This window comes from Marmota flaviventris, chromosome 19, assembly GCF_047511675.1.
Source record: "Marmota flaviventris isolate mMarFla1 chromosome 19, mMarFla1.hap1, whole genome shotgun sequence".
Taxonomy (NCBI): Eukaryota; Metazoa; Chordata; class Mammalia; order Rodentia; family Sciuridae; genus Marmota; species Marmota flaviventris.
Genome location: NC_092516.1, coordinates 8,917,780 through 8,929,256, shown reverse-complemented (window position 1 = coordinate 8,929,256; position 11,477 = coordinate 8,917,780). Strand labels below are relative to the sequence as shown.

At 47.0% G+C, this 11,477-nt stretch overlaps 2 protein-coding genes across 2 annotated transcripts; one reads left to right on the top strand and one right to left on the bottom strand.

Moving 5' to 3' along the window:
- Positions 1-1,576: 1,576 nt before the first annotated feature.
- On the bottom strand, positions 1,577-8,233 carry Polr3k (RNA polymerase III subunit K). Its single transcript, XM_027940621.2, has 3 exons — positions 8,078-8,233; positions 6,636-6,723; positions 1,577-2,329 (listed from the first exon to the last, which is right to left on the bottom strand). The coding sequence occupies exons 1-3, from the start codon at positions 8,186-8,188 to the stop codon at positions 2,202-2,204; spliced, it is 327 nt and encodes a 108-aa protein (XP_027796422.1). The 5' UTR covers positions 8,189-8,233; the 3' UTR covers positions 1,577-2,201.
- Positions 8,234-8,416: 183 nt separating this feature from the next.
- Positions 8,417-11,295, top strand: Snrnp25 (small nuclear ribonucleoprotein U11/U12 subunit 25). Its single transcript, XM_027940699.2, has 5 exons — positions 8,417-8,630; positions 9,585-9,675; positions 9,882-9,987; positions 10,543-10,617; positions 10,973-11,295. The coding sequence occupies exons 1-5, from the start codon at positions 8,589-8,591 to the stop codon at positions 11,028-11,030; spliced, it is 372 nt and encodes a 123-aa protein (XP_027796500.1). The 5' UTR covers positions 8,417-8,588; the 3' UTR covers positions 11,031-11,295.
- The last annotated feature ends 182 nt before the right edge of the window (positions 11,296-11,477 follow it).

Here is an 11,477-nt window from a genome sequence, read left to right as displayed (position 1 = left end):
GGGAACCACGACAGTCCATCAAAGCAAGAGAATGGCTGGAAGTCGTTTCCCTGGGGTCTTGCTGAGTGGACAGATGCTATTGCTGATCTGAGGAGTCACGCCCTTGAGGCTGAGCTGGGCACGGCAACCAGCCCCAAGCAAGGGGGGCAGAGAATGACAGCTGCAGGCAGGAGGATCTGCACTGTCAGCAAGACCCACTCAGTAGAACCTGAAATGTTCTACTAGCATGCACAAGGCCCTGGATTCAATCCCTGGTATGGCAAAAAAGGAAAACTAAAAAAAAGGTTTATAAACCTGGAAATCACCTGTTACCATCTCCATTGTACAGATGAGGAAGTACAATCCACCAAGCTAACTTCAAAGTGCATGATCTATACAACTGATCCTTATCACCTCCCAACAACAAGCTTAAACACAAGAACTTGAGCCTAAGGAAATCACACTAACGGCACAGGCAGAAGACACTAAGGATATCTGCCAGGCACAGCAGCATGCATCTGCATCTGTAGTCCCAGCTATTCAGAAGGCCAAGGTGGAGACTGGCTGGAGCCCAGGAATTCTACCCCAGACAACATGGTGAGAACTAGTCTCAAAAAATAAACAAAGTCAAGTAGCACACACCTGTAATCTAGCAACTTGGGAGGCTGAGGCAGGAAGATGGCAATTTTGAGGCCAGCCTCAGCAACTTAGTGAGACCTTGTCTTAAAAATAAAAATAAAAAGTCTGTGTATATGGCTCAGTGGGAGAGCACCCCTGGTTCAATCCCCCCAGTACTAAAAAACAAAACAAAACAATTAGGTATAATGGGCTCAGGACCTGGTCAATGTGTTATTTTATTTTATTTTTTTAAAGAGAGAGAGAGAGAGAGAGAATTTTAATATTTATTTTTGAGTTCTCAGCGGATACAACATCTTTGTTTTGCATGTGGTGCTGAGGATCGAACCCGGGCCGCACGCATGCCAGGCAAACGAGCTACCGCTTGAGCCACATCCCCAGCCCAATGTGTTATAATAATAGAAAATAATCACAGTTCCATGTAAAGATGACATCATTTCTGGAAAAGATACCAGTCTCAAAAAAGTATCAAAGGCAGAAATTTGAGTTTCATGATTTCATAAGAATTCGCTATTAAGAGATTTGGTTATATCCCATCTGATTCAAATGTATGATATGTCAAGGTCATTGTACTGTCATGTGTAATTAAAACAAATAATAAAAAAAAGAGATTTGGTAGGGGATGAAGATTTAGAAATAATTTAAAGATAGGGCCCTGCGGGGATAGGAAGGGTAGCAGAATAAAATAGACATTATTATTACTGTATGTATATAGGTGACTGTATGACCAATGTGATTCTGCAACCTGTACAATCAGAAAAATGAGAAATTATACCCCATTTGATTCAAATGTATGAATTGTCAAGATCATTGTACTGTCATGTGTAACTAATAAAATAAATAAATAAATAAAAATAAAGACAGGGCCCTGAGCAAGACTCAATCTATCAACTAGATCTTGTTTCCAGCTAGTCTGAGGTGTCCTTTTTCTTTGAATAGAGAGATTAACATAGAAACTATAAAAGCGCGCTAACACATTTATTTATTTATTTATTGCAACCCCAGGAAGCTATTCAAGGAAAGTTTAAAAAATGAAATAAGAAGTCCAGTGTAGGGCTGGGGACATAGCTCAGTTGGTAGAGTGCTTGCCTCGCATGCACAAGGCCCTGGGTTCAATCCCTAGCACCACAAAAAAAAAAAAGGAAGCAGTAGCAACTAAGAAGACTGAGGCAGGAGGGCTGATGTAGAGAGATCAATGTGCTTTGGGGTTTGGTATTTCTTAAAATATTTAAAACACTGAGAAAATAGTATTAAACTTCATTTTTATGAGACATTCAAAACAAGTTTTGGTTACAGTTAAATATTTAGGAAAATGTAAAGTACTAAGTTGTGCAAACAGTGGAGTATTCATTGGTGGTGAGAAAATGTCATCTGCCTAGTGTAAAAGGCGAATGAGCAGGACTTTAAACCCAGCACACTTCTCTATGGGTCTCCTCCCCACACACAGCAACTCCCTGACTGGCAGGCGGGCTCCATTTCTTGACACCCTGGTCTTCCATCCCAAGGGGCGAACTTTCCACTACACCAGCGAAGACCGTCAGAACACATGATTCGTATCCCGCTGGGCGTCCACCGTGTAGCTGGGCCTAGTCCCTCCAGCGGTGTCCGCACTGAGCATTGCAGCACTTGTAGAAAGTGGTCATGGGCTCGTCTGCAGAGCGGGTCTGGAGTTGCATGAAGTAAGCTCGAGGATGTTCGCATTTGGGACATGGCTCTGGCAAGGAGAAGAATCAAGCAACCCCGTTATACAAAAATGATGCTGGTGAAGAACATATCTCTTAAGAGGAAAAATTTATGTTAAAGGTGTGAAGCCTCCCTGCTCATCGGGCCTCCCTTCCAGTAATATGTCTATAGACATCATTCCCACAACGTACTAAGAGTGAGGAGTCAGAGAGACCTTGAAAACACTCCTCCCAAAGGCACACACCTGCAACCCGAGTGACTTGAGAGGCTGAGGCCAGAGGATTGCAAGTTTGAAGCCAGCCTTGGTAACTCAGCAAAATCCTCAGCAACTTAGTGGGACCCTGTCCTCAAAGTAAAAAATAAAAAGGGCTGGAATTGTGGCTTATTGATAAAGGACCCCTGGGTTCAATCCCCAGTACCAAGAAAAAAACCTCCTTCCCACTCTCTGGATCCTACTTTTCTTCTCAATCTGGCTGAAGACTGGTTGGAGACTTAACTTGCACCATGACTATTTTGTGCTACTGTAACAACATACCTGAGACTGGGCAATGAATAGACGATGGAATGTGTTATGGTTTAGACTTGAGGTATCCCCCAAAAGCTCATGTGTGAGATCATGTAAGAAAGTTTAGAGGTTAAATAATTCAGCTATTAGAGTCTTAACTAATCAGTGCATTAATCCCCTGAAGGGATTAACCAGGTGGTAACTGTAGACAGGTAGGGTGTGACAGGAGGTGGGTCATTGGGTGTGTGCCTTTAGGGTTTATATTTTGTTGGCTCTGCTCTCACTCTCTCTGCTTCTGGGGGCCTGTCCTGACCTCTTTCCTCCACCACATTCTTCTGCCATCATTCCCTGCCTCACCTTGAGCCCAAAACAATAGCTGACCACCTATGGACTGAGAACTCTGAAATGATGACCTCCAAATAAACTTTTCCCACTCTAAAACTGTCATCAGTCTTTTGGTTGCAGCAGCAAAAAAAGCTTACTAAAACAGAATAGTTTTATTTTTATTTTATTTATTTATTCATTTACAGCACAGGTCTCACTATGTTGCCCAGGTTGGCTTTGAACGCCTAGACTCAAGTGATCATCCTGTCTCAGCCTCCCAAGTAGCTGGAACTGGCTTGGCCTGGAGGCACATGCCTGTAATCTCAGTAACTGGGGAAGCTGAGGTAGGAGGATCTCAAGTTCAAAGCCAGCCTCGTTAACTGAGTGAGAGGCCCAAAATAACTCAATGAGATCTTGTCACAAAAAAAAAAAAAAGGGGGGGGGGGCTGGGGACATGAGATCAACCCCCAGTACCAAAGGAAAAAAAAAAAAGAAGACAAAACCAAGCACCAGGTAGCTGGCACTACAGGTGCAAGCCACCACACCCAGCTAAAGCTGGAAGTTTTTAAGTAAATCCTAGAAAAAGCCTGTGGGGCCTTGAATGGAGCATTAAGGGGATTCTATTAAGGGTTCAGGAGAAAACAAGAGCTGTAGGGAGGGGGCTTCTTCCTGGAGACTGCATACTTGTTGTGAACAGAATACTGGTTGTGGGCCAGGTGCAATGGCACACACCTTTGATCCCAGCAGCTCGGGAGGCTGAGACAGGAGGACTGCAAGTTCAAAGCCAGCCTCAGCAATAGCAAGGTGCTTAAGCAACTAAGTTAGACCCTAAGCTTGAGATGTGACTCAGTGGTCAAGTGCCCCTGAGTTCAATCCCTGGTACCAAAAAAAAAGAATATTGGTTGTATAGTGGTATTGCCTACGCCACAGAAAATCTTAATTAAGCTTCTCCAGAAATCTTCCCCATAACTGATCTTAGGAATATCAGCAAAAGAATCTCTAGAAAAGAGTTCAATATAGTTAAGTTTACTATTTCCTGTTGCTCTATTTTACCTGGCCCCACAAGATCAGAACTCCAGCTGCTAAACACCCTTTTACTAGTTTTTCACAAACCTTTATGACCTATCCAGTATAGTAAAAATATTCACAACAGTTTGTAGAAGTGTGTTTGCAAATGCAAAGTGTGATAAAAAAGACAGATCCTTTAACCAGGATGGTGCTTCACAGAGATGTTTACATTTCAAAGAGAAGAGAAGAGGTTACTAATTGGCCTCCTTGGTAACAGCTGGCAGGGGGAGGGAAGAAAGGGGAGAAGCTCTCCCCTCCTCAGGCACTGTCCTTAAAGGGTTAACCTGCCTAGCTAGAACAGTGAAAGAAAAAGCTGCTTTTGTGTGAACTTCTGCAGATTGTGAACTTCTGAGCCCCTCCCCTTACACACTGGGTATAAAGTTCTGAAACTGCCTGAATTTGGGGTTCAGGGGATTGATGATTGATCACAGCAAAAGCTTTGCCCTCTGAACCTGGCTGTAGCCAAATAAATCTATTTCCTGCTGTCTTCAGTGTCTTGCCTAGTCTGTCCCAACAACAGTTGAAATAGACTATTCTGACTGGATCTTACAAGGAATGAGTAGCATCTTGTTGGAACAGGGGTACATGTGGGTTGGGGTGGGGGGCATCTGTGTTACAAAGTAGCAAAGAACTTGGCAGAATTATATCCAAGCCCTAGGACTTCATGGAAAACAGAATTTAAGAGCTATGAGGCCCATAGTAAGGGGTTCACTGCCCAGGGCTGCCTTGGGTCTCTGCTTCCTGCATTCTTACTGCCAGACCTCCAGAGGACACTATACCTGCCAGCACCTTGATCTTGGACTTTCCAGCCTCCAGAATGGTAAGAGACAAATTTCTGTTTTCTATAAATTACCCAGTCTGTGGTATTCTTCTACAGCAACACCAAGGGACTAAGATAGTGGCTTAAGGCTGCTGTGCACTTTGGGGCTCATGCCACACAGATTCTCCTTGTTAAAAGAATTGCTTCCCCAGGACAGTGGAAAATGCTTTATCTTCCCATTGATGGCTATGTCCAAGGGACATTTTGGCAGGAGCTGTTCTTAGCCATATCTTACTACATCCCACACCTTTTCAAAATGCCCAGGGGCACCAATACCTTGGAATTGATTTAATTTGGAGAAAATGATCCTATTCTCTTGTTTATGTTTTCCAGTGCTGGGATGTGGACCCAGGGCCACACACATGCTAGCCAAGTGCTTATCACGGAGCCTCACCCCAACCACACAATCCTGCTCTCAGGAAAACACCCTTATACACTCTCTAAAATCAGGTCCAGGTCCATAATCCACCTTTTAATGATAAATTCTACCAATGCTAACATTTTTTTTTTTTTTGCTATTGGGAATTGAATTCAGGTGCACTTGACCACTAAGCCACATCCCCAACCCTATTTTGTATTTTATTTAGAGACAGGGTCTCACTTAGTTGCTTAGTGCCTTGCCTCACCATTGCTAAGGCTGGCTTTCAACTCATGATTCTCCTATTTCAGCCTCCTGAGCCGCTAGGATTACAGGCGTGCACCACTGCGACTGGCCAATGCTAACTTTTTTTTTTTTTAATATTTATTTTTTAGTTGTAGTCGGACACAATACCATTATTTTATTTATTTATTTTTATGTGGTACTGAGGATTGAACCCAGGGTCTCGCACATGCAAGGCGAGCACTCTACCGCTGAGCCACAACCCCAGCCCCCCAAGGCTAACTTTTACCATAACATACTTGTATGTTCTACGGGTGAAAAGACAGTACTGACCTTGAGTTAGCTGTTACCCCTCAAAACAGGCTTTATTGAGGGTCCTTCTCTCTGCTTCCCCAATCACATCTATGTCTACCCAACATGAATCAAGTCTTAAACTTCTAATTCTGTCCAATCTGCACTTGAATGCTCCCTGACATCACCTTCCTAAAAATCCCTATTAGAATAAGAAGACAATTTTTTGTAGACTCTTATTGCCATCATTCCTGCTGCCATCAGAGCCATCCCCTGAGCGCCTCCTATTTCCCAAGCACTGGACAACTCACTTCTTGCTCACAACCTACAAATATGAGTTGGCCACAGAGAGGTCAGGAGAAGCCTACGAGGTTCACCAATAACAAGAGGTTGCCCCAAGAATCCAACCCAGACTTGTATCATGTCAAGGATTGTATCAATATTTTTGGTGGGGTGACAAAATTTTAATAATAACAAATTAATAAAGAAAGATACCTTTCCTATTATTTTTTTCAATTGTCAATGGACATTTATTTTATTTATTGATACATGGTACTGAGAATCCAACCCAGTGCCTCACACATGCTAGGCAAGCCCTCTGCCACTGAGCTACAACCCCAGCCCTATCTTTCCCGTTCTTAGACATGGACATCATAGACTCAATATGGAGTGGAACAGTCCGCAACCTCACATCTATCCACAGCTCAGCAATGGAAAAGGTCTCTCACCTGCCGTAGAGTCAACATTCTCCCAGGCAGCTGCTCCCCCAAGCACATCATCTACTTCTTTCAGCTTTGGATACTTCCTGTTTGTTACCTAGAAAACAAACAAAAACAGCCTTCACACTCCCAGTAAGTGAACAATATAAACAAGGACCATCAAACCACAGCAGTCCTCAAGTGCCTCCGACTTCCTTCCCTGCACTCTGTGGATGCCAGATGAAACACAATTCTTGCCTGCACAGAGCAATACACTCCAGTGGAACAGGAGTTCCCATGGCTGGGTTGTCCTCCAGGCTGGGCTGTCAGAGACCTCTGCAAAGACTGCAGCTGAGGATGTGGAAGTAGGGACAACAGCTTAAATGGAAGTCAACCAGTAGCATTTAGCTGGGTGACCCAGTCACTCCCCCAGGCAGCCAGCTTTTAAAGCAAGCTACACTTTGTTTCTTTGAATTGTATTACACATTACTGAAATGTCAGGATTAAGTTGAGGGATAAGAAAAATAAGTCCAAGGACATTTTCCCTAAGCTTTTGTGATTTGAAATCCCAGGCCTCAGCCAGTGCAAGGCCTCAGCCAGTGCAAGGAACACAAAAGGACATCACAAGTGACTGACACCCCACGATAATGTTCATTTGATCCCAATAAGCCACAGAAAATTCCCTATTCACATTCCTGTCCCACCCTAAGGGATCAGCAGGACTCCTATACAATGAACCCCAGGAATTACCCTCCTGTCCCACCCTAAACTTAGTCTATATAATCCAGGCTGAAGCCCGCCCCAGAAGTGAGCCACTCCAGGTTTCCACCAGTTGACCCCGTCGCTAAATACTTATTAAGCCTGTAGATCCGAAGTTTGCTTCCGGTCTCCCCCCTTCGTCCAGTGTGAGTCATTTGTTTTAAATAAGTAGACTCTGAACTCAACGAGCCCTACCCCCTAAAATTACTTTTTAGCTGGATTATCAAGGGAAAATAACAAGTCTTAAGACAGTATACACCATTCACTTGCCGTATGCTCAATTGTGCAGTAGTCTCCACTCCGGGCATTCGGATTAAAACATACACGGAACAAAGAAAAACCCCTGCCCTGCTGAGAGTGTGTCCCAGGATTAACAAATACAGCACATGAGCAAGCTACAAAATATATTTGACGGTTAATAAGTCCCATGGGGAAAATAAAGCAAGGCAACTGGAAGAGCCTCAGGACTCTCCCTCGGGGACGCCAGGTAGGGGGCAGCCCGTGAGAGCGGGGAGGGGGGTGACTGCGCGGGCTCCCGGAACACCGGGACCTGCTCAGGCCGTTCTGGACACGGCTGTGAGCATCGCGCACGGAGCAAGTGGCAGGGAGGTCCCCGCGAGGATCCAGGCCGCAGCCCGGCCAGGGCGATACCACCGGGAAGCAATGGCTGGGCTATGGGAGCGACCAAGGGAGAGCCGGCCTCCAGGGCCCACCTTGCGGGTGACGTTGTGCACGTAGGGGCAAGTGTTGCAGGCGAAGCGGTGGCAGCGCTGGCCCTCCTCCACAATCAACCCGTTTCCGCATCCCGGACAGAAGAGCAGCATTGCTCCGACTCCGCCACCTGGGCTCCGCGACTGCGCGTTCCCGGAAGCAGGAGGCCTCGCATTTCCCATTGGTCACCGCAGCCGCCCCGCCCCTCAGCCCAACACTAGTCACGTGTCTGCGCGCTCCCGGTCCGCCCCGCAGCAGACGGCCTCGCACCCCTCATTGGTCACCGCAGCTGCCCGCCCCTCCGGTTTACCAATGGCTGAGTTGCCTTGCTTGCGCATGCGCGCTCCGCCTCTCCAGAGATAACTGACCGGACCCTCAGAGCCCAGCGCGCTTGTGGCAACCCTGGAGGAAGCCGAGGCCCCGCGTCAGCCGGAGGAGCAGGAAGACGATGAGGACGAAGAGGAGCTGCTACCGCACTCCGAGGCCGTGGACGTGTTTCAGGAGGGTCTCGCCATGGTAGTGCAAGACCCGCTGCTCTGCGATCTCCCGATCCAGGTGCGCGCGGACAGCGCCCGGGGCCCGGGTGGGCGGCCGCGGGCGGCCCAGGACAGCACCTCTGGGTGTAAGTGAGCTTTGCCTGGCCAGGCCGAGGCAAAAGAACACTTCCTCACAAGGTAAAAGGTATTTTAACACAATATGTTTAAAAAGTCAAAGTTGAGGGCGGGGGATATAGCTCAGTTTGTAGAGTGCTTGCCTTGCAGGCACAGGGCCCTGGGTTCAATATCACAGGAAAAAAAAAAAAAAATGTCAAAGTCCATGCAGGAACCTCTGTGGGAAACAAAGTAACGAGAAGACTAGGTCGGTGTTACTTGATTTTTCCATTTGCCTCAAGCGTCAATATGCTTTAGCAGACAGTAGTCTACCTAATTAAAAAAAAAAAAAAATTGCCCATCATGGATCTTTAAAATTAACTTCTATCTCTATACACACACACACACACACACATACACACCCCACACCCCACGGTGCTGGAGACTGAATCACAGGCCATGTGCCTGCAGGGCACATACTGTGCCACCCAGCAGCATCCCCAACCCAGCTTGTACTTTCTTAGGTATTCTGTCAAAACACTTGTTATCATTATCATTTTTTGGTGCCTGCTAAGTTTTGCACACCTGTCTCACCCTAGTCCTGAGGCCCTAGCCTGGAACTTAATGCTCAGGGTTTCTGAGGGAGAAATATTGGGCCCAGTATTCTTCTGCCTACCAGGCCCCATCCCCATATGGATTCATTCTCCCTGCCTGTTTCTTCACTCCTCTAAAGATGTGAGTGAAACATGAGGTTGGTGTGCTGAACAACTAAGTAAACCCTAAAATATAGGCAAGAGCCCCTTCTTACCCTTCATAAAATGGGACACCACTTTCTGGCCACTATCAGCTTGTTTTTCTTTGTTGTTTTTTGGGGTGGTAGAGAGCCAGGATTCCCATGTTCACTTTTGGTCTCCTCTAGGTTACGTTGGAAGAGGTCAATTCCCAGATAGCACTAGAATATGGCCAAGCAATGACAGTTCGAGTGTGCAAGATGGATGGGGAAGTAATGCGTAAGTGCCGTCCTCCTCCCATTAGGCCTATACATGTGGACAAGATGTTAGCAAGACTGGTCAGTGAGAACCTTGGGGGCCATGCCCAAAGGCATTAGGGCAGCCACAAACCCAATCTGCAGAGTAGAGCCTGACAGTTCTGGGATCTCCTGTCATCTGAGGCTCTGTCCCTCATGGATCTTTTCACACTGTGTCCATGGCTGCAGCTGTGGTTGTAGTGCAGAACGCTACTGTCCTGGACCTGAAGAAGGCCATCCAGAGGCATGTGCAGCTCAGGCAGGAGCGTGAAGGGGGCATTCAGCACATCAGCTGGTAAGTGGAACAGCAGCTTCTTCCTTGGGCTTCCGGGGGCTGGTATGGGCTCCACAAAGAAAGTAGTTCTCAGCCGCACATGTGCACACTCCCACCTCTTTGCTGCAAAGCTATTGCAAGCACATTCAGACAGGGAGCAATTCTGTGTCTCGGACTCTTGCCTCATCTGCTTCTTGACTCTCATCAATATCACCCCACCTAGATATCTTCACTTGTGGATACTTCTGGACCTCAGTGTTGGAAAGTGGTCTCCCTCGTTGAATGCTTCACTTTTCAGTGTCTCCTACCAGTCCTCACCTAGGTCCCGTCAGCCCTCATGCTCCTATGGATCAAGTGCCCTATAGATGTGTCTAGCACTGTCCCCAGTTTCATTAGTGAAGTGTTTGGCCAGTGCTCACACGTCACCTCCTCACATGTGCACTGCACAGGATAAAGGCCTAGAGGGAGTGCAGCTGCCCTAGGTGCCCTAGAGCTGAGTGCTGGAGCCTGTCATATATGCAGCTCACCTCATCCTGCTCAAGGCAGCACACGGTTTACCTGAGTCCCCTCTTGTAGGTCTTATGTGTGGAGGACATACCATCTGACCTCTGCGGGAGAGAAGCTAACAGAGGACAGGAAGAAGCTCCGAGAGTAAGTTCAGACCACATCTTCAGCTGTGGGGCATCTTGCCTGGTGCCCTCTAGTACCCTATGTTCTGCCAGAGGGCTGTATCATCAGGGTTCCTGGCCAGACTGTATCAGCAGGGTTCCTGGCTTCCTTGGGGCACTCCCCATTAGGAGAGTAGCTGGCAGAGGAGCAGTTCCAGGCAGCTCCACCCCTGCAGTGCAATGGGAGTGTCTGGGAAGGTGGCCACACAGCCTCTTGGGCTAAGTACCACATTTATCCTCTTCCTTTCTTGGTCCCTCACAGGCCTGGGGGGCAGAGTGGGGGGAATTACAAGTGAACCTTCTATAGGTCAGACACTGTCTGTTTCCTTGTCTTTCAGTTATGGTATCCGGAATCGGGATGAGGTTTCCTTCATCAAAAAGCTGAGGCAAAAGTGACCCTAGGACAGGGACAGCTCTGCTCACTGATGGTCAGTCCTTTCCCAGCAGGATGGAGCCCTCCTTCCATCCTCTCATCAGAAAAGATTTGGGCTGGCTGCACTGTCAGCATGAGCCCTGGGGTTCTCAGGACCAGGACAGGGTAAACCTTTGTTACTTGCTTTCCCATGAACTTGGCCTGGGCTCAAAGACCTTAAAACATGGCAGTTCTCACAGGGCTGTGGGCCTGGCCTTATGTGCAGAATAAATCTGTCTGTTTGCCTCATTTTTTGAATAGTCAAAAAGGCATAATAGAAAGATCTGTCCCATCACAGAGGGGTGTTTAGGGCAGAGAGTAACTGTAACTCCTGGCATCCAAGATGCCACACCTAAGCCCTGTGGCCACATCACATGCCTGTAACCATGGTCTTCATAGCTTTGTTTGCTTGTGGGGAAGCAAGAGCCCAC